This window comes from Actinia tenebrosa, unplaced genomic scaffold (assembly GCF_029948245.1).
Source record: "Actinia tenebrosa isolate PJP-AT-01 unplaced genomic scaffold, QUT_ActTen_1.0 PGA_scaffold9__36_contigs__length_13948895, whole genome shotgun sequence".
Taxonomy (NCBI): Eukaryota; Metazoa; Cnidaria; class Anthozoa; order Actiniaria; family Actiniidae; genus Actinia; species Actinia tenebrosa.
Window position 1 is genome coordinate 9,230,034 of NW_028292586.1, and position 21,947 is coordinate 9,251,980.

Sequence of the window (21,947 nt, forward strand, 5' to 3'; positions counted from 1 at the left end):
TGACGTCATCCAAAAATCTTCAAGTTGGGTTCTGCGCATGCACGTGCACAACTTTGCATGCGCGCGTACAAAAAGCTAAATGGAGCCACCTTAAGCGGGTTTCAAACATGCACGTGATTTCTTTGTATCCCAGGCAGAATTCAGTGTTGTTTTCATACAAAACAAACATTTTTGGTATTTATTCAGACTCCGTACCATTTTGTTTATACTTTACATTTAGGTTGCTTGTAGGCCAAACACATTCATGTCTACGCATCTGTATAAGCACAGGATTGCTCTATCGACACAGCTTTATGTAAAGTATCAAACTTTATTTGACTTTTAATAGAAAATCCACGATAAAGAGTCATGTAGGGGTTTACTAACATATCATCGAAACATATCTTCTCTAAAAGGGAACAAGGAGGAAATATGAGACTTGTTTCTGTGTTTATTGCTGTTTTATGCTGCCTGCCTTTGGCTTCTCAAGGTAAAAACTAACAAACAATTGTAATATTATACACTTTATGATAACGTTGCATAGACAAATACGTTTTGCCATTTGAATTAATATGCTGTAAGCAAGACTTCACGATCAGCATCAATGTTCTAGCTTATTTTTTCCTTAACGATACTTAAAATATCACTATTTTTACTAAAATATGACGGCTTTTCCATTAGGGCTTTCTTGTGGACTTCGTCCTGCTGACGCGCGAATTGTTCAGGGCCATGATGCTGTTCCTCATTCTTGGCCCTGGCAAGTTTTACTTCAGGAAAATGGGGGCTTTACCTGTGGTGGAACGCTGATCAGACCTGATTGGGTAATCACAGCTACCCATTGCATCATCATGGCGCCTGATCCCAAACGATACACTGTTGTAGTGGGTAAGTTGTTGCTAAAGCACTGAGTAATGTTAACGATATGAAATCTCCTGCCCTGGGGACTGGGGAGAAGGGGTTGGGGAATGGGGGGGGGGGGGGGGGGGGGGGGAGGGGAGGGAGGGGAGGGAGGGAAGGGAAAGAGGGAGGGAGAGAGGGAGGGCGTATAAACGTAGCGGGCGTGTAAACGGATTAGCTGTAGATATAGTATGGGGCCGGCTAGTATCTACCCTGATGCTTCGGCTATAACATTTTCTTGCGTAATTCGTACACCCAAGGGCAGAAAGTCTAAATTGCCGTCAAGTCCGAAGTCTATACCACGCCTCATTTCTGCAGATGTCTCGGGGTCATAGTACATTGGAATCGGTTGTTTTCTTGAATTTCTCTCGGTGTATTCAAACCCCATTATATCCAGATATCAATTCAGTTGGCAATATAGGTAGAATGAATACTAAATTCATTTCTGCTGATATTCAGAATTAACATAAATAAACAATGTCAATTGCAGAAATCGAGTGATTTTCCTGATTTGAAATGCTGCCTGGTAACATTTTACTGGCAAACGCTTTTACTCCACTTGGTTCTAACCCTCGGTATTTTTTCTCTCTCTATATATATGTACCTCTATAAATTCTGTTTCTATGGAACTGTCCAACTAAAGGAGCCAGGATTTATCACATATTATGAGCGTGATATCGTTTTATTCGCGATTTTCCATATCATGTCGCGAACGAACGACGAGTCTGCGAGCGAGGGTCGATAAAATGACAAAATTAACAGTTTACAGTTTACCGTGAAGTGATATCGTATCACTTCCCTGATATCGACCCTAATTGTGTAATAAAAGTAGCTAACACCCCTCGTTGAATATGGTAAATATCATGCCACTTGGGGAAAAAAACAAAAACAGCAGCAGGTAGGGGGACTCGCGATCGATGCCAAAGATATACGGGTTTAACTCGCGGATTTACGAAGACGGGTACAGCAGATTTACCGCAAACGGAGGTTAAAATATCTTATAAATATACGATGCACGAATGTAAGAAGTTCGTTAACGACTTTTGCATAATTTGTCTAAGACCTAAAGTTATCGTACCTAAGCCAGAACCCTTTTGGTGTTGTGGTAAGAAAATGCAAATAGAAGACGACACGTCAGCGCAGTGTTACGAATGTGGTAAGAATATTCGTAATGCCGTACCAAATGCTACCAGAGAGCAGTATTACGCCAATGGAGGTCGTAAGAAAACGCCATATAAGAGAATAAAATACTTCAGGGACTGGATGAGTCATATCCAAGGTTTACATCCGATATATTTAAACAACGAAGTAAGGAAGAAAATCATAGACCATTTAGAAGAGCCAACCCCGCAAAGTCTACGGAAAACGCTGAAAAAATTAAAACTAGGGAAATATTACAAAGCTATCCCCTACCTTTTGTCTGAAATTACCGGTAAGTCTATTCCTGAGGTTTCTGATATGACAAAAGCCGAGTGGATGTTTTGTCGGCTGAATAAGGATATTCCTTATTATCCTGACCTAATCTACGAAATATTTTACAAAATTGACCCCAACCACCCCCTGTTAGGATGGATTCCGAGGCGACAATAACATATTACGCGTAATTTCTAGACTGACGTTCGATATGTAAATAGAATCCTGTCACGATATTTACTGAGCAAGCTTTCTTTGAAGCTCTTCTTTTGCCTCCTGGTAGATCTTTTTGCGAGATTCCTCGGAAAGATCTTTTACGACTGTTTTTTTATTCCTTATGTCCGACTTTAATTTCTCGTATTTGTCTTCTTCGGCCAGAATAAGCGAGAATTCTACGTCGTCTATCTTTCTGTCACGCAAAGCCTTTGAGACAAGATCGGTAATTGTATTTACTTTAGCCCTTGACAGAGCTATTGTCGTGTCATGCTTGGATATTTTGCTTGACAACTGTTTCATAATGCCCGTAGCAACAGCAGAAATAATACCACAAGCTGCCCCAACGCCGGCCAAAGGAACTCCAACGATTATTCCCGGTCCAGTAAGCGAAGTAGCAACGCCGGAGCCCGTTAACACAACAGATATGGATCCTGAAGTTATCGCAATCTTATGTAGCGTACTCCGGGCTCTGACGTACTTTTTTCGGACTTTTTCGTAGTGTTTTGCCTGCCCTTCCAAGTAAGCCAGGATTAAGTTCGCTTTATTAAGCCTGAAGTTTTCGGCGTTTAGTTCGTTAGGTGTAATATAGGGAACATCTGGGTACAACTTAGGTGCTGATGGTATAACATCCATTATATATACTAATGTACGACGCTTTTGGGAATGATATACAGGAGCAGCCACATCACGACAACCGGGATTACTGGAACTGGAGGGCCTTCAGGAAGATGTTTCCGCATGCAGACCCTAGTAAGTTCGAAAGGAGGCCTGATGGGATTTACTTCAACGGCTCCAGGATGTACAGCAACGAGGATTTGAAGCCTACGCTGGTTAATCAAATAGACGATCAACTGAAGCATCCTAAGATCTTACCGCATAAGCCTAAACCCGTGCAAGGTTGGTCAAAGGAATTATTGCTGGGTACCGGTACTTATCCGATACCCGCAGTTTCATTTGATAAACACCCAAGCCTGGACTTAACGTTGAACATGCGGGTCTCTAACAACCATTCCTTTCCGTTAAAGGTGCGAGATATCTTCAAAAACGTGCCCATTGTTCATACCACCGCTAAGGAATCTCATGAATGGTTAAGCGGTCCTAACATGCGTTATTGGCCGCAGCAACTAAACTTTGCGGTTTGGTGTGCCACCAGCGGCTGCGGTGTAAGTGCGAAGTTGATGAAGAATTCGATATTTATGTTTCACTTCCACTTTACCGTCCGAAGAATACTGCATGAGATGGGTGTTATTGCGCTGCCGGGAGATGCCGCGTTTTATCCAAGAGATAACAAATACAGCGTGCCGGCTTATGATAGACTTTGTAAGGAGTTTGGTGTTGTAGGGAAGGATTTCCGATGCACTACGGGCGCTAACAATGGGCTAGGACACGTTTGGGCTTATTGGGGGATTGGTGGGCACGAGCTAAGCGATAAGGAAGTGCATACGCTGCGGTTGCAGTGGGACACTGGGTATCACAAAGAAACTCACGACAGTAGCACCTTCTTTGAACCAAATGCCAAGACCACTAAGGAAGTCAGAGACGGACCTCTGTTCAAAGACGAGGGTGGTAAGTATGGTGGAGCTAATCCACTGATTATCAAAATTACCAACGACGAGCAAACGAAGCAATACTTTAATTTCATACCCCCAGAAGGTAAAGGACTAACTAGAGCCGGCCTTGCCCGTTTGAACCGCAGCATAGAAGCTTACGTGTATTCTATCCTTGGAGCTCAGGTAAATACCCGATCAAGTATAATTGGAAATACGGGCGCCGCAGAAGAAACGCGAGCCGAAGCTTTGATTCTATTCGAAAGTTCAATCTTGGAGGGCGACATTAGCAAGGGCGTACAGCGTTACCAACTAGCCATACAAAATTCTAAGGCGAGGTTGGACTATGCAGTAGCCCCGGGTTGTTGGTTAATGCCTAGTAATTTATCTATAAATACTGGTTCTGTAGTAGGATACAACAACAAACTTCAACGAGCTACTAAGGATATGAAGTTTGGGGTGAATGACGTGAACTCTGACACTCTTAGAAGGCACTTTGTTGAACAGCCTAAAAAAGTGCACCATACGCAACCACCTAAGAAAGTGCAGCTAACAAAAGAAGTACACCGAGCGCCTAAAAAAGAAGAGGAATATGACCACAACTTATTAAAAGCCGGCCTAGCAGTCGCGGGTGTTGGTCTGAGTTTTTATATATGGCGATGAACAACCCCTACGTAGCTGGAGTGGATTGTGTCTATACGACTTACACAGGCGAGAAAAAATACACCCAGGCGGCTTGGGTTGATGTCACGGGCATGTCCGTGAATTTGAATTATTCAGGGAAGAAATTAATCCTTTGTAGTATTTGCATTGGCACGAGCAGCCATGCCAACGTAGGATTTCGTTTCTGCGATGACAACGGCGTACTGCAGCCTATGCGCGCGAAGACAAACAACAGGGAGCCTGCGCATTTCTCCGTAGAGCCGCCAGCGAATAGCCTTGAAAATCACTCCGTTTGGACTTTTCACATGGTTGCCGATTGCCACGGGAAGGTAAAGCTGCAGATAAGAGTAGACGATACGGGAAAGGTTACGGTAAATAGCATAGAGGATCAAAGAGATTACGTTTATAATCACAAGAGCATTAGCACTCTTACGGTGGTTAGCCTTTAAATATATGAATAACCCACATGTAAAGGAAGATTGGTTCCTTCATTACTTGGAGGAGAAGGACTACGTAAATGATGAATGGTTTGACACCGAATTGTGGGTAAAGGTTGGAGGTCTGGGATTAATCATGTGTACTATTAGTATTTCAACGGGGTGGCATTGTAATGTTGGGTTTAGGATCGTTGATGAGAGTAACCGACCATTACTACCCTATAGAAAAAAAGATAACAATAGGGCTCCAGTTCATTTCTCATTCGAAGCCGAAAGAACAAGCGTAGAAGATTTAACGCCCGTAACTTTTCACATGATAGCTAATTGTCAATATGCGAAGTTACAGATTCGCCCCAGTGATGGGGTTACGTCGGGCGTCAATGCCGGTAAGCTGGGTCGCGTTCAAATAAATGCCGCCCCGTCGAAGAATCCCCCGACTGATGCTATTTGGAATCATAAGCCCATTAGCACTATGACAGCCATACCCTTGATACCAAATTATCAAGGCGGCGCGAATACTATCTTTACTTATCCCCAGTTGAGGACGCCTCGGGCGCCTGACGACGATAAGCCTGACATAATATACAAGGATAAGATTAACCCTTCATCTTCTTCAGGAGAACCACCCCAATAGCTACTACCAAGATCCAAATGTTATTCCCCACAAACTTTAACAGTTCTCCGCCGGCCCTAAGTGCCAAGGAAACAACCGAACCCAGCAGCCCAGGAAGACCGGCTGCCATCTTTTTTCCCAAGTCCGTCAGCCCACTGCCTAATTTCTTTACGCCCGCGCCCGTAGCCTTAAGCGTGGATAGGATAACTCCTACTACGCTTGAAATGGCGACCGCAAATGCCAGCGGAATACCATACTTCACCAGAGCTCTTTTTACCTTTTCCTTGGTGGTAAGCCCCAGCTCCTTTTCCAGTTTTTCCTTTTGCGCCTGTAATTCCGCAAGGCGTATTTCAAGCGTATCTACTTCCTTTTGAGCTGCTTCCCTTTCTTCCTCGGTACGAGTTTGGTCCTCGATTACTTCTTGCTGCCGCTCTATTTGGCCCTCCAGGTCTTCGATGGCCTGATCTCTTTGCCGGATTTGTTCCTCCTTAGTATTGATTTCAGCCATTAACCGCCGCCTTTCCACCAAAGAGCCAGCTATGGTAGTTTGTAGGTTATCGGTATCGTCTTTAATTAGATCCAACTCCTGCAGGGCGAGGTTAAGAGCCCTTTGAGTTTGATTTCTTTCACGTCGAATTTGGGTTCTTTGGTCTACCAACTCAGCTATTTCTTGATTTTTAAATTCGACCTCCCTCCTATGCGCGTCGGCAAGCCGCTGGTTTTGCTTCATGTATTCCTCCTCCCTTTCTTCCAACGTTTCCCGCAGTGCTTCCACTGAGGCGCCAGAGCTTTGGGCTTCTCCTAAGTCCTCCCGTGCTTTGTCTAATTCGCGCAGGGCCTGATCCACCTGATTTCCTATTTCTTTTATTCTTTCATCTTGATGGGCGGACTTCTTTTCAGCATCGGCAAGTAGCTGACCTTGCTTTGCATATTCTACATATTTTTCTCTTAACTCCCTTTGCAGATCCGCGGCACGTTTTTCCGCGTTGGTCCTTTCGGTTAAGTTGTGCAGCCTTTCTAACAGGCTTCTAGTAGCACGCTGAAAGCCTCTTAATCTCAAGACGTCACCCCTAACGTTGCCCTCCTCATCAAAGAGGTTTTGCGGTTTTGTCCAGCGGTCTTTGTCGGGAAATCTTAAGTCTTGGACGCTTATGAGGACTTTGTTTCCCTTTTCCGTGAGCTTTACGTCGTTAGCATCAAAGTTGTCGTAGCGCAGCTCTAGCTCCTGCTTTGCCCACTCTACGGTTTCCCGCGCGGCTGCTTCCGGCTCGCCCATGTTTTGAAGCTCTATGTGCTCACGCGGAAACGTGTACTTGCGTGCTTTGGGATGTCTTAGGGCCTTTGCAATCCTATCCCTTAGGGAATCGTCGACTTGTTGGGTGGGAAGCAGCGGTTCTTCATCACCGTCGTTAATGTCAGCCTGACCTTCCTCAGTGGTGGGATCGAAGTCGGGGTCTGTTCCTTCTACTTCCATTATATATGATAAGCTCAAAGTTAAATCCCAACGTATTACCTAAGCAGGTTGGCGGACTAAAGGCAGAACGCACCTTTCATCGGGTCACCTTTACCCCCAGCAGCGCAAAGCCAGGGGAAACCTTGTACGTAGGCGTACCCCGCCTAACAGATAACCTAGTCTTAGTTCCTGGCACCTTGGCTTTGAGGTTTGACCTAGCGGTGCAGCCCAGCACTGCGGATGAAAGAATTATTGTTAACAACGTGGGTCGCAACATTGTTTCTAAGATGCGCGTAAAGTTCGCCGGGGAATCCTTGCTGGACTTAAATAGGTACGATCTGTATACCACGTACAAAGACTTATGGTTGACAGCCTTTGACCGCGCGCAAAGGATAGAACAAGGAATTGGTAGTGTCATTCTACGTAAGGTCCGCACACCTACGAAAACGCAACCTACTGACGGCAGCGGAGAAACCGCAGTGGCAGACGCAAAGCGAATAAAGACCGCCTATGGTAGCAAGTATGTCATACCACTGGACTTTGAAGTGATTACGAATCACGGTGTGTATTACCCAAGACAGCTTGCCGAACTGCAGTTTGAAGTAACTTTAGCAGATGCTAATAACATCATTGGTGGGCTAAGCACTGCACTTACCACAACAACCCCATACTCTATTACCAACTTAGAGCTACAGTACGAAACGGTGTACAGCGAAGAGCTGGCCCGTAGCGCTGGCATGGAATACAGCTCCGGGAAGGCATTCCTTTACGACCACGTAGTAATGTATAAGACGTTTAGCTTCTTGGATAAGACGGATGAGGTTATCAACCAAAGCATTAACCTCCCCCGAAGAAGTCTTACGGGGTTGATGCTGGTGTTTGCCAAACCCTATGAGGCTGGTAAGCGCAACTCCGAGGCCTTCCACAACCCTAACATTACTAACGTAGGGGTCAACATAAACGGAGTCCCAAACAAGGTCTACTCGCAGGGAATAAAGCCCGCAGACGTGTACAGGGAGGCAATGCGTAAGTTTGGTGACCAAATTAGCCCCGAGGAATTCTTTAAGGATAAGTACGCGTTATGGATTGACATGCGCACCATTAACGACGAAGACCTACATGGTCAGGGTTTACGTTTAGTAAATACGCAGGATGGCATAACATTGGAGATCAAACGCACCAAGAACACCGATGCCGGCGACGGTGATAGGATAAACTGCTACGTCTTCGTCGTGTCTGACGCGCAACTGAGCGTAGAAATGAATCAGCTAAAGAGCGTTGCCTATTGATCCACTCGCTCATCCTTTTGATAAAAAAATATCGTTGGTATATAATGCTTCGCGTATTTGAAAACAACGACACCAAACTGCAATGCATAGTGCAAGGCGAAACTTTGTACTTCAAAGCAAAGGAGGTGGCTTTGGCGTTGGGCTATGAGCGCCCTAGAGATGCAATTAGAGCACACGTATCTGAGAAATACCAGAAAAAATGGGTTGATCTACAAGGGGCTGCGAATCACCGCTCCTTTACTACGCAACCAAATGCCGTGTTTATATCCGAACCTGGTTTGTACGAACTGATATTTAGCTCCAAACTACCCAAAGCTATGGAGTTTCGTGATTGGGTCTTTGAGGAAGTCCTACCCGCGCTAAGGAAAACGGGTAAATATGCAATAGAAAGGCGGTTTGGCGGCCCAAACAAGTTAGTATTCAAGATCGAAAATGAAGCCGACCTACACGCGAAGGTCGTCGACTACACACGTAGGTTTTACCCCGATTTCATCATAGCGCCGGGTCTTGGCGAACTTCAAGATTCAGACAGCAAGCGAATAACCTGCTGGCGAAAAGGCTACCAAGCCGGTCAACCCGACCTTTTAATCCTAAATGCGCATAAGAAATACCGCGGGTTGTGTATTGAGTTGAAAACCCCAAAAGGAAACGGCGTCTTATCCGCGAAGCAATCTAAGAAAATCTCACAGCTTGACGTAAATGGTTACCTAACGATGGTTAGCAACGATTACGACATCATCTGCCGTGCCCTGATGGATTACGCGGATGGCATTCGTATGCCCTGTAAGGGCTGTGTAAAGCGGTTTAAGTCCTACGCCACTTTGAAAACGCACCTAAAGATATTCCATAGGTATAATGAAGCTCAGCTTGACTCACTGGCGTGATCTTGTCCACGGTAAAGCATACGAAATAAAAAATTACGTCGTTTTCGAAGACATCGACCGTTTACGGTTAGTCCTCAAAGACTTAGAAGGCAAGGAATATTCCCTTTGGGCGCCGGATTGCGTGCGGTACGTAATTCAGGGCGAGTAATTCACCCACTTACGCAGCTATGGTAAGGTAAATGGCCGATGGAAGTTTGACATTGAAAGAAGAGTCACTCCATCTCCTCTTTGTAGTTAAGCGCCCGCTGCGCTTTAGGATCCGCGGAGCACCAATGCCCCACAAAGGATCCTTCGGAGAATACCCTGTTGCAATGAAGGCAGGTGTATGTTTTACGCGGTTTTGGGGGCGTAATGCAGTCGGCAGGTAGTTCGCAAGTAATACAGTCCATATATTGAAAGGGCGATTAGAATGCCTCCCAGAAAGGCGGCTGCGTAGGCTAGCATATACCTTTAAAAAGGGTCCTTATATTTATTAATGTTTCTTCTTTTCTTATTGAGTTCTGCATACCTTCTCCAAAAAGGGTCCTTATATTTATTAATGTTTCTTCTTTTATTCTTAATAAACAATCAAAGAATATTAATAAATATAAGAGTGTGTTTTGAGACTCTTTGCGCAAACCCTACTTTACTTACGGGCTTTCCTTACCTCCATGTTTTGAGCATGCCAATCATCAAAACGATCCAAGTACTCCTTAAAACCGCGGGGACAATGCTGCGGGCACAAGCACTGCCAGATATGATCATCTCCTTTCCTTAAGCCGCCACACGCGTCACAGGGCGCACTCCAATACTCTGCGTTCTCCCAGCGCGTACCTTCGGCGCGGTCGAACTCCGTAAAGCGTTGGTCTATTTCTTTCTTACGAAGAGTTAACTTCCTTATGGTTTCCGCTGGGCAACATCTCGCAGCGATATCACCATGCTCCTCGCATACGACGTCCAAATCATAATTACCACGACATCTATGTTGATGCCATGCGTCGGTTAAGGGCTCCCCACAGCGCGCACACACATCCTTTAAACACACCCTATTTTCTTGGTGGTATTGCAACATTTTGGGCGTGCTAAATAGCCGATTGCAATCAGCACAGCGTCTTTCCTTAGACTTCAAACACACCCTTCCTTCCACGTGATATCGCAGCGCCTGTTTGCTGCTAAACTGCCGGCTGCAAGTGCCACAGGTGGTGACGTTATCCACCTCTTTAAAACATACCTTCTTTTTTTGGTGATATTGCAAAGCCTGTTTGCTACTGAACTCCCTGTCGCAATCCTTACACTTCATTATATAATAAGAATTTATTAACCCTTATAAGGGATACTTAATAAAGTCCTGCACGCTTTCTTTTGCCCAACCGGCCATCGTCAAAAGCGCACCAAACCGTTCTGCGCGCTTCAGACCGCACATTTCATCGTACAATTCCTGCACGCGCTCTTTTAACCGATCGATCTCTTCCCTTTGCATTTCTATGGTGTCTCTTTTATCTTTTGCGTCGCCGGCAATCCTTCTTACTGCGTCCACTGGGTCCATCGTATATATAATGGATCCGAACCATATTCCCTGCAATGCTCTGATAGTAGGACCCACCGGCTGCGGAAAGACCCAATTTGTAGTGGAGCAGCTATTAGGACCCTTTAGATACCGCTTCGACTACATAGTGTTATTATGCCCCACCTACGTGAATAACCGCACCTGGGAAGGCATAGGAGTGAAAGATGACGACTTCTTTGTGGATATTTTGGACCCTAATGAGTTATCCAGCCATTTGAAGTTTTGGCACAAACAATTCCCCAAGAATACACAGACACTCCTTATATTGGATGACATCGCCTGCGGGGACGACGTAAAAAGACGCACTTCGGAGTTGGTGAAGCTTGCCTTTAGCGGCAGACACGACAATATTAGCGTTTGGTTGCTCTCGCAGCAGCTTACCAGCGTCTCTACGCCTTTTAGGGAAAACATAGGCTCACTGGTCGTATTTTATACTCCGAGCCGTAGTGATCTGGAAACCATTCTCTCTGACTACGGCGGTGAGATAAGCAAGGAACAGTTACACGAATACATGCGGCATTTAAAGACGCACCAACATTCCAAAATGATCTTCTCTTTGAGGTTTCCGTATTCCATAAAGATCTGCGATCTTTAAAGTCTTTGATTCCTAATGTATATGGACATTGAGCAGCTCTTAGATGAAGTCCCCGCGCAGTTAGACGAAAGTAACCTTAAGGAACAACTCAACATCCTTGTGTCATCTGGGAAGTGCAAAGAAATGATAGGCAAGGAACTTACCCATGAGCAGGTTAATAAGTTGTCGGAAGAGGAAGTCAAGAAATTCCATAAGAGGTACGAGGCTGCCCTTGCAAGTAAGAACACGGACGCCGTAGCAGACTCAGCCATTAAGCTGGCCACCAAGCTTCTCGGACTTGCGCTGCCCATAGACGACGTGGAGCAACTGCGGAAGGATATAAGCGAGGACTATGTCATCGCCCAAGAACTTAAGATAACCTGCGGGTGGTTGTCTTTGAAGTGCGGTAAGTTAATGGCAGTCGCCTCTGCGGCACTTCACGTAGCTCAGCACGTCGACTTGAAGGAACTTGCGGGCACCTTTGGTGCCTCTTGGAAGGACTTCAAGAAGGACAGAGAAGTCGAAAAGGTCTTCCAGGCAGCACTTGCTGAGGTACCTGATCAAGTCGCCTCAAGTACTTCTTAAGTACTTACTTAAGTCATCCTCAAGTACTTAGTCAAGTCGTCCTTAAGTACTTGGTCAGGTTGCGCCCAGGTTATTTCCAAGTCGTCCTTAAGTACTTAGTCAAGTACTTATCAAGTCCTTCAAGTCCTTAGATATAAATGAGTGAACCAGAGTCGAAGGTAGAGCAGCCCCAAGAGGAGCAAAAGATTACCAAGGTTAAATCTCCAGGCAGAGTCGCTGCCGGTAAGAAGCTCGCGGAGATGAACAGGAAGAACAAAGCAAAGAAAGAAGAAAAGGTGGAGGAAAAAGAAGAGGAATCCTTTATTAATCCTGGGTACGTCATCGGCGCGTTAGGAGTCATCATAGCAGCAGGTAGCCTTTACTTACAATGGCGGGCAGCAAAGCCAAAAGTAAAGTTGGAGCCAGAGCATTACACGCCTACGGAGCCCCCTAAGAGAAGTAAGATCCCTGAAATGGAGTAGAATTATCACCCGTGGCGACCTAGAATTCCTTCTCGCTTTGTAATATAATGTCGACCGCGTTGTTGAAAACTGTTGAAGAAGCAGCTATCATTACTTCCATCGTTGCGGGTATTGGTTGGGTAGGTAAGAAAGTGCTCAAAGAAGACTTTACTGAAGACCCAAGCAAGAGCTTCGCTAATTTTGCTAAGATGACCGCTGCCGTAGGCGGGGCTATCATGGTAAAGGATTACCTACGGAAGGAAAAGTACCTGCCAACGGTGTGATTTTCTAATATATAATGGCTAGCGTGGTCGCAGGTGGAGTTATTGCAGCCTTAGCATTCACTGGAGCTAATTATGGCGGTCAATATTTGGATAGATTAGTTAGAGGTGATCGCAGCGGAGATTTGGCCGCCGAAAGGAAGAGACACGACTTAGCGCTGGAGAAATATCAAAGGGACGTGGCAGCTTGGAATGAAAAAAGACAAGCTTACAGGGATTGGTTGGACAAGAACTACCAAGACAAAATGCAGGCGGATAAGAACTTTGAAAACACAGACTACGCCTTCAAACTTTATGCGCAAGCACACCCCGCGGCATCAACGGGGTTAAGAAAGCCTCAGTTTAAGAATTACTACCAGCCTTCTAAGAAACAAAAAGATAGCGAGCTGGTCTTCGTAGGAGTCGCAGGGCTGGCAGGAGGCGTAGCTTTGGCGTATCTGCTCTGAGCTGCGCTCAGATCACTAGAAGGGGACTTGTCCCCTGTAATATATGATCGTCTTTTTGGAAAGCGATAAAAATAACTTTACCACTTATTTGAATCCCCCCATTAAAGCCCATAAGGTTAGGCTGGTTAGTTGCTCTTTGTACAATTCTTGGTATAATTTAGTCAATGCCTTGATCACTGAGCATAAAGGCGGCGGCAATTATCAAGGCGTATTGCTGCCCGATGGACATTACACACCAATCACCCTTGCTAAGGAATTAGCAAAACACGGTTATACGCTCACCACAGGATTGCCGCACGAAATGACCCTCAAACATAATATGCCAAACTATTCAGTAACTTTTGGAAAGCTTGACCCATTGGGATCTTTATTATGTGCCTCGGGCAAGACAATTACCGACACAGCCATACCTGTGAAATGGAAAGTCGCATCCTCTTATGAAGTCTATTGCGACTTGGTTCATAGTTACAACAATGGAGAAAAGTCTTCTCTTATGTCCAAGTTTCTACCCAAAGGTAATCCATTTGACTCAGAAGAATACACTCCCATTTCTTTGAGCTATGATTTGTCCAATTTGGTAGAAAGCATAAACATCACCATCAAAGTGGACGGAAAGACGGTGGATTTCAACGGACGCAAGATCAATCTTGTTTTATCCTTCGCTTGAATCAAGCGAAGCGCGATTCTATTCATATAATGGGCCGCGTAGAGGACAAACTCAAAAGGATTTACTATGGGCCTGAAGGCTATTGGAAAGGAGCGTCGGCCATCAAGAAACTTGCGACCGCGGCCAGGGTATCAGAAGAAACGGCTAAGAATTGGTTAAGAAAACAAACCCTCTGGCAGGTTTATCTTCCCGTGCCCAAGTACATTCCCAGGCCCAGCTTCACCGTAAATACCCCCAATGAAGTTCATCAGGCGGATTTGCTTTTCTTACCGCACGACAAGGTGAGAAGAAAGACCTATAGGTACGCTTTGACCGTAGTCGATATCGCAAGCAGATACAAGGACGCCGAACCCATAACCAGCAAGGATTCTGGGGAAGTCGCAGAAGCCCTAGGTAGGATTTATAAGCGCGTTTTGAAATGGCCTAAGCTGCTGCAAGTGGATGCGGGGACAGAGTTCATGAGCGTGGTTACCAAGACCCTGAAAGACCACAGCACTAAGATTAGGAGAGCCGAAGCTGAGTACCACAGGGGTCAGAGCATCGTTGAAAGATTCAATAAGACCCTGGCCGAGCGTCTCTTTGGATACCAGTATTGGAAAGAGCTGGAAGATCCCTCCAAACGCAACAGGGAATGGACCCAGAGGCTCCCCCAGGTCGTCGCGGCCTTGAACAACGAGGCGGCCAGGGCTACGGGAATAAAACCCAGGGATGCCATAAAAAAGAAACGCGTGGAACACAAGTCCTACGTCAGAAGTTCAAGGGCGGTCGGACTGAAGGAAAAAAAGCTCCCCCGCAACATAGTGGTCAGATACCTCTATCAGCCGGGGGAACTCGAAGGTGGCAGTAAGAGAGCCACGGATCCTAACTGGTCTTTGGAAACGTATGAGATTTCGAAGTCCGTCACCAAGGAAGGGCAACCCGTGTTGTATTACCTAAATGGCCCAAGTCGCGGATTTGTCATGGAAGAGCTGCTCATAGTCCCCAAAGACTCAGAGTAGCACAGCACCACGCGCCCGATTGCACTCTAGGCATGTCAGCCTTACGTTGCCTCTGCAATGGCCGCGTTTGTTATTTATGCGATCCACGGAGAACTGCTGATCGTCATTCGGATCAAACCTCCATAGTAGCGGTATGTTACACTTGGCACACCTTGCCCCTTTCTTATAGACGTCGTCCACGCATAGGTCGAATTTGACCCCCGCATAGCGGGGATCCGTACTCTTTTCTTCGTCGTGTCTTTTGTAGCGAAGGAGTTTCTTGGCGATATTCTCCTTAGCTACGTCTTCTGGGGTGCGGTCGTAACGCAATTGCGGTCCCCAGGCTCTTTTTAACTGTTTGGCATACTCCACACGGCTTACGGCGGTGTAGATAAGGTTGCTCCAACACAGCCGCTGGTCTATGATCCATAAGGTTTCTTTTATGGTAAGCCCTTGCGCGCTGTGGACTGTCATGCAATAGCCCAAGCGCCAGTCTGGGTGGGAGGTTATTTTTTCCACCTTTTCTATGGGTACCCAGGCTTTATCGTGCGTTACTGCGTTCTGCAGTTGGATGTCGGTACCGAGTACCCAGACGTCTCTTTTTTGCATGCGGGTGTCGTGGGGTTTGTAAGAAACGGGCACCAAATGCGTAGGGAAGCGCTCTCGGTGTATATTGAGTAAGTCTTTCTGTATGCGAGACTGTGCCGCGCGCTTACTACTTAGCACCAGATCCTTAGGGTGCCAGGCGTATAGAAAGTCCTCGTATTTCTTCGCTCGTACGCGTTTGCGCAGTGTTTTGCATTGCTCGGCGTCACTGAGGCCCCTCAATTCCGCTTTCAGGTTTCTTATTTGATCCTTACTGCGGTAGTCGGTGTTAATTTCCTCCGCATGGTCTACGAAATCTTTCAGCCATTCGTGGGGCATCTCTCCGGCTATTGGAGGAGGCTGGCAGGGATCTCCGGCGAATATTACTTGACACTTTCCACGGAGGAATTCTACGAATTCTTTGAGGATTTCTAAAGGAACGGTGCAAATCTCATCCCAAAGTATCACCGGAGGTATGTCGTGGATGGCTTCTGGTACCCACTTTTGGCCATTCCAACGGAAGAAGCTGTGGTACGTTTGAGCGTCGTGGCCCATTTCGCAGAGTTCTCTTTCCAAACGATGTGTTGGCGTTAGCACCTTTATCTTAGGAAAGAGTTCTAACACGCGCGTAGTTTTACCGCTGCCGCCGGTACCATAGAGGTAAGAGAAGCGTTGGTAGGAAATAGGGTCCGCAACCGACGGTAGAGGCTCCCCGGTTGGTTCCGCGCTACCGTAAAGATGTTCTCCGTGATATTCTACACGGCCTCTCCATGCTTTTATCTCCTCATCTTTGACGCGCCATTGACCACTTTCTGCAAGTTCATCGGCAGTGTAGAACTCCTGCATCTTCTCTAACACTTCTGGCTTTACATACAAGGAATCCGTGGCTACGCGTGGGATGTCCTCTTTGTCAAACCGTAGCAGCATTGCTAAGAGATTGATGTGCGCATATGCTAGCATGCTGGCACGCAGATGGTAATACTGTGGTCGATGGTCTTGGTAATAACACAGCGTATTCCATTTCTGTTCTTTTTGACCTTCTATGAAGTAGTCCCATTTCTCTACGGATACCATTGTTCCTTGGTCATGTGCACGTTTTATGAGGAAGCTTAGCTCACCGGCGTCTGTTATTAAGCGTCGCTGCATGTGTTTTTCGCCTTCTTTTGCGCCCTGTGTGAATTTACCTATGACCACACGCGTTGTGGGGTTGTGCTCTGGAAGCCATTGTGTAAAGGCGCTATGGCAGAGTATGGCTTCATGCGCTGTGTATTTTAAAAGCTTGCGCTCTTCGAGGAACTTCAGTAGGGGTATGGGTATCCATTCTTTCTCCTGCAGGTGCTTCCCATACCACGCGTAAATTATGGGATGTAAGTCTTTTGCTAACTCCCAGGTGGTCAGTCTGATGAACCCCGTTGCTGGGGCGTCGTAGTAACCCGGTAGTGACACCCTAAAGAATTGGGAGTCTGGATGTCCGTAACGGTCATAATACTCCTTACAATCCCCAAGGCCTTTGAAACTGGCGGGGTAACAGTGTTTCATATCCAACGACACGTACTCGTCTTCGTTGTACTCCATATTCCAAAGACCGCCGTGACCGTGTTCTACGCAAGCTTTGGAGATATCTTTGAACTCTTTTGGGGTAGGTTTCCAGCCGTTCCTTTTCTTCGCGGCTAAGAAGTCCAAGCTGCGAGAGCTGAGCACTTCGTCTGAAAAGTCCTCACCAAGGGTTTCGCAGGCGCTTTTAATGCGTTGATGTTCCACTTCTGGTCGGTATAAAGTACCATCTTGCGTCATGAATTGACATCCTTCTGAATCCATTAACCAAATAGAATTCTCATGAACTAATTCTGTCAATGGGGAATTCTTATAGACCTTTGTCTCCTTCTTTCTTGGGAACCTCAACTCCCTCCACGCGTGCGCGTTGTGTTGGTAAATGACTATGGGAGTACCTTTGCCTTCGTATTTATGCGTTCCTGGGTAAATAAAGCCGTCGGTGATATCTTTCACATGGATTCGCCTTCCTAACGTGGTTTCCAACTTCTTGATGTTTTCGATGGTTCCTCCAGTTTTACGAGTAGAATGCTCCCATTTCCTGATGGCTTCTCTTCTTTTTGGCGTAAGCTTACCACCCCGAGAGGAATCCTCGAAAAACTCCCTAACCAGCTTCCCAACGCAGTTACCAGGATGTCGCATTGGTTTAAGCTTCTTAACGTCCGGCTTCTTAATTTCGTATGCACCGTAGATGACCACGGTAACCGGGTAAGCGACCTCGTAGAAGAGCATGTCTATTCCCTCAAGTGCTCCCGGTCGTGTGTGCTTATTCAAAACGAACAGGTTCTGCTTACCAGACGCTCTGATAGGATTACGGCCCTTTTCTATTATCCACTCACCGTCTAAGTACTTTACGAATGTCAACTCCAAACGGTAGTCACCGGCCGGCATTCTGTTGATTATCTTTTCAGCCATTTTGTGATTCATAGTTTTGTCTGTCTTTCCCTCCATAAATGTAGCGAAGACAAAGTCAGCGTCTGAGTTATCCATCACCTGATTTCCGAGCCTGCGCACAGTTTTGTTTTGAATGTCGTTGATGGTGGCCATGTATATCTAAGGAATATTTTAACCTCCGTTTGCGGTAAATCTGCTGTACCCGTCTTCGTAAATCCGCGAGTTAAACCCGTATATCTTTGGCATCGATCGCGAGTCCCCCTACCTGCTGCTAAAACAAACAAAACAAAAACAGGTGTAATATTTTCTAGTAACAAGCTAGAACTTTGCCGGGCATTTAATCCTTACCCGGTGGCAGTCTGTCATCATGAGCAATTTAACACGACTTTCCGTGGTATACAGACTTTGGAATATGAAATCTAGCCTCATTTCGGATTCCCTTATATGGGGTGAGTGCAGTTAAAAAAAGTAGAATTAGGTTGGGTGAGGCTAGATATGCTATATATTTGATCGGTTCCACTTAAAGTATCATTTGCCATCGACTTAATTCCATTTCCTTAGGGATGGACCATTAGATAACTGATGGGGGGGAGGGGGGGGGGGTGGGGGTTGCAGGAGTTTTGGTTGCATGATATTTATCTTTTTGGCTCAACCCTTGCACGTTATTTTTTTGCGTAAAGTTATATATTTTTCTTCTATCAGCAGAGGTTGCACGATTTTTTTTTTGAGGTTTAAGTGTTGCTCGATACTCTTTTGGGGATTTAAGCAACCTCCCCCCCCCCCCTCCCCCCCCCCCCCCCCCACAACAAATATCTAATGGTCTGTCCCTTATCCAGGGCGCTCCAAGGAGACCTTCGCGGTTTGTCACGTAAAGCAGTTGTTAAAGTTGTTATGTGGTCCTATGTTATGGAATAATCTGCCTGAATCATTGCGACATGAAACTAATTTGGAATGTTTTAAAAAGAACACAAAGACATATTTATTTTAAACCTTTTAGTTTGAACTCTTAGTTTGTTTTATTTTTATTAGATGTATATAAGTCATATATACACTTTTATCATTTATAATGCATTGTATTTAAAAGCGCCATTGAACTTTAGGAATTTGGCGCTATATAAATGATTTATTCTATTATTCTATTAAATGTAACACCTCAGCTGCTTGACAAACTGAAAGTAACTATTTTTCTAGGTGCACATCATCGCAAAGGATCTACGACGGTCCAACAGGTCGTCAAAGTAAAGAAAATATTTAAACACACAGGGTTCTTGCTGTACCACTACAAAGATGACATTGCCCTTCTTCAACTTGAACATCCAGTAAAGCTAAGTTCAAAGGTCAATCTGGCTTGTTTACCGACAGAAGAGGCTCGAGTTGGTGATCAATGTTTTGTTTCAGGTTAGATGATTTCTGGAGTAAGAACAATGTATGTGGGAGGCATCAAGATACCTACGAAACAACTTTACGCCCTAGGCTAGCCAAATTACGCGCTGCTTGATTTTCAATTGTTTTTGTATAAAAGTATAGCTTTTCTGAAAGCTAGATAAACGTAGTTTTGACAATATAATTCAATTTGCTTTGTTTTGGATCATGTTTGGGTTCAATGAAGTGACGCAAAAATTCCCTTTAAACGTTTGAGCTCATTAGGATTACATCGAACCCAACCGGCTTAATTTTTATATAATGAAAGTAACAAAAAGATAAAACTTGATAACGATTTTCCATTTCATTTCAGGATGGGGCCGTCTTCATGAAACTGGTGCAGTTCCTGACATCCTCCAGCAGGCTGTGGCTCCAATTGCATCACATGCAGATTGTAAAAAGCAATATAAAACAGGAATATACCGCTACACTCACCTTTGTGCTGGACAGGCACAGTCCAGTGGAGCTAGTGCCTGCCAGGGAGATAGCGGTGGTCCTCTGGTCTGTAAGGTTAACGGTAGATGGTTCTTGCATGGTATAGTCAGTTTTAGTGCCAGTGGATGTCTTCCTACACACTATACAGTATACACAAGGGTTAGCTCTTATATCAAGTGGATATTTGATAGAATTGGAGGTATGGAATATGATTATACAATGCTCGAATATAATAATCATTATTTTCACAATAATATACATTTTATTTTCTTAATAAAAGCTATGTTATATATATGACTCCCCTTCAGTCTTTCTCTATGGAACCGTCAAGACAAAAATTAAATATTCAGATTCCTGCGCAAGATTTCGGACATCGTGAACTAGATATATCACATACAAGGTAGATGCAAATAAAGATTTACACAGTTAAACGCCTTTATAGTTTAGCCTTCATAATCTTGCTCAGATTTCCGCAATAAAGTATCTAGACGAATGGAGAACTGGACGGCTCAAAACTAACGTTCGGGCAGGTTTATTGGTTTGGTTTAACTTGGACCTGCTTTTATCTGGGAGTAGAAATGTTTGATGGATATACCCTGTGCAGATTTTGTAGTGGGCTAGTGGGCTGAAATCTGGTTTAGAACTTGTGGCTTAGACATAAACTCGAGTAATCTATCAGTTTACGCTATTACGCTTGCTTTTTAATTATGTGGTTTTTTACACGTCTCTGCAATCAGGCAATCCTCCTACCAAGCTCCCAGCATTAACAACGAATAAACCAACATCTATCGCACAGTCTACAAATCCACCAGTACAACCTTCCACTCGTCCTGAGCCAACACAAAGTCCTACCACTGGCCCTGAGCCAACACAAAGTCCTACTAGTAAGTGCATGCAAAGATAGGTTAAATTAATATATTTTGATAAGCTGTGTTCTTTGCCTTTAGGCTCGTTTTTGATGATAAAAGTATAAGAATTTGATGTACGAAAATTAAACTGCCTTTTATGAATATCCCTCCACTGTTCCTAGGCTGGTTGCATGAGCAATTTTAGTATGACGTCAAAGCGAGGCTGACAAAGGTTGACGGGTTGTAAAATTGCTTCAAAGCGGAATTTCTAAAATCGCCAAATATAATTTTTTTATCATGATCAATCTGATTATTTGGGAATATTGACCTCTAATTTATTATTTTAATATTTTTACAGCTTGCAAAGACAAGGCAAGCAATTGCCAAGGACTTCAAAATATTTGCCACACGCCATTCATGAAGCGATTCTGTGCTCGAACGTGTAAGGCTTGCTAGAAGAGAGACCAAAACGCCCGACACCTTAACCAGATCTTTATCAAGAATTTTACTGTTTGCTCTGTCCTGATTTTGTAAAATTTAGTATCTTTTTCAAAACCAAGATAAAAGCAAAAATAAAGTTCATCAATTATTTCACAAACGTATAATTGCTTTACTTAAAGAGGCTGGGAAGTGTTTTGTGCCTTCACATACACTCACAATTATGAACTAAAACAAATTATATGGCTATAATATGACAGCAAGTAAACCAGAGCCGAAAACCATAGACCAAAGATCACAATGAACATGAACAAATGACGTACGATGTTACTATGACAACATCAGAACCCTTCTTATGCCATCAAAGATGTACATTATTTAAAAAATAATAACTCAGGAACCAAACGGTGAATTTTTTTTGACCCAAGGGTGCGCCCCCCCCCCCCCCCCCCAAAACATTTTAAGCCTGCTTCCCCTCTCATCTTCAACTTTAGCCTCCTTCGCAGATGTCTTCAGGCCAAACTTCGGTTTCACATAAGCCGTAAGAAACCGTATTTTCGGCCATATAGGAAAATGTAGAATCATACATATCATATACATTAGGAAGACAATTTTCGATTTTTTTCCTGACTGATCCACATGTGAGCACATTAAACTAAATAACTAGTACATAACGTGCAGTTAGCTGATATTCTTGTGTTACGATCCCAGCAATATTTCTGCATAGGAGGTTGCTTCAAAAAAAGATGCATGAGTTTTCTTTATGTAGCAACAACATAGCAACATGCATAAAGTACAACTGAACTGACGGCACTGAACTTTCTAACGACTCATGATAAAAATTCAAGATAAAAAATTTATATAAGT

The 21,947-nt window shown here is 44.7% G+C and overlaps 1 protein-coding gene across 1 annotated transcript; it reads left to right on the plus strand.

The window, feature by feature from the left end:
- The first annotated feature begins 319 nt into the window (after positions 1-319).
- LOC116308097 (chymotrypsinogen B) lies at positions 320-21,240 on the plus strand. Its single transcript, XM_089024660.1, has 6 exons — positions 320-469; positions 661-864; positions 19,129-19,335; positions 19,673-19,993; positions 20,532-20,678; positions 21,001-21,240. Exons 1-6 carry the CDS (start codon positions 412-414, stop codon positions 21,096-21,098), a joined length of 1,035 nt encoding a protein of 344 aa, XP_088880786.1. The 5' UTR covers positions 320-411; the 3' UTR covers positions 21,099-21,240.
- Positions 21,241-21,947: the final 707 nt, after the last annotated feature.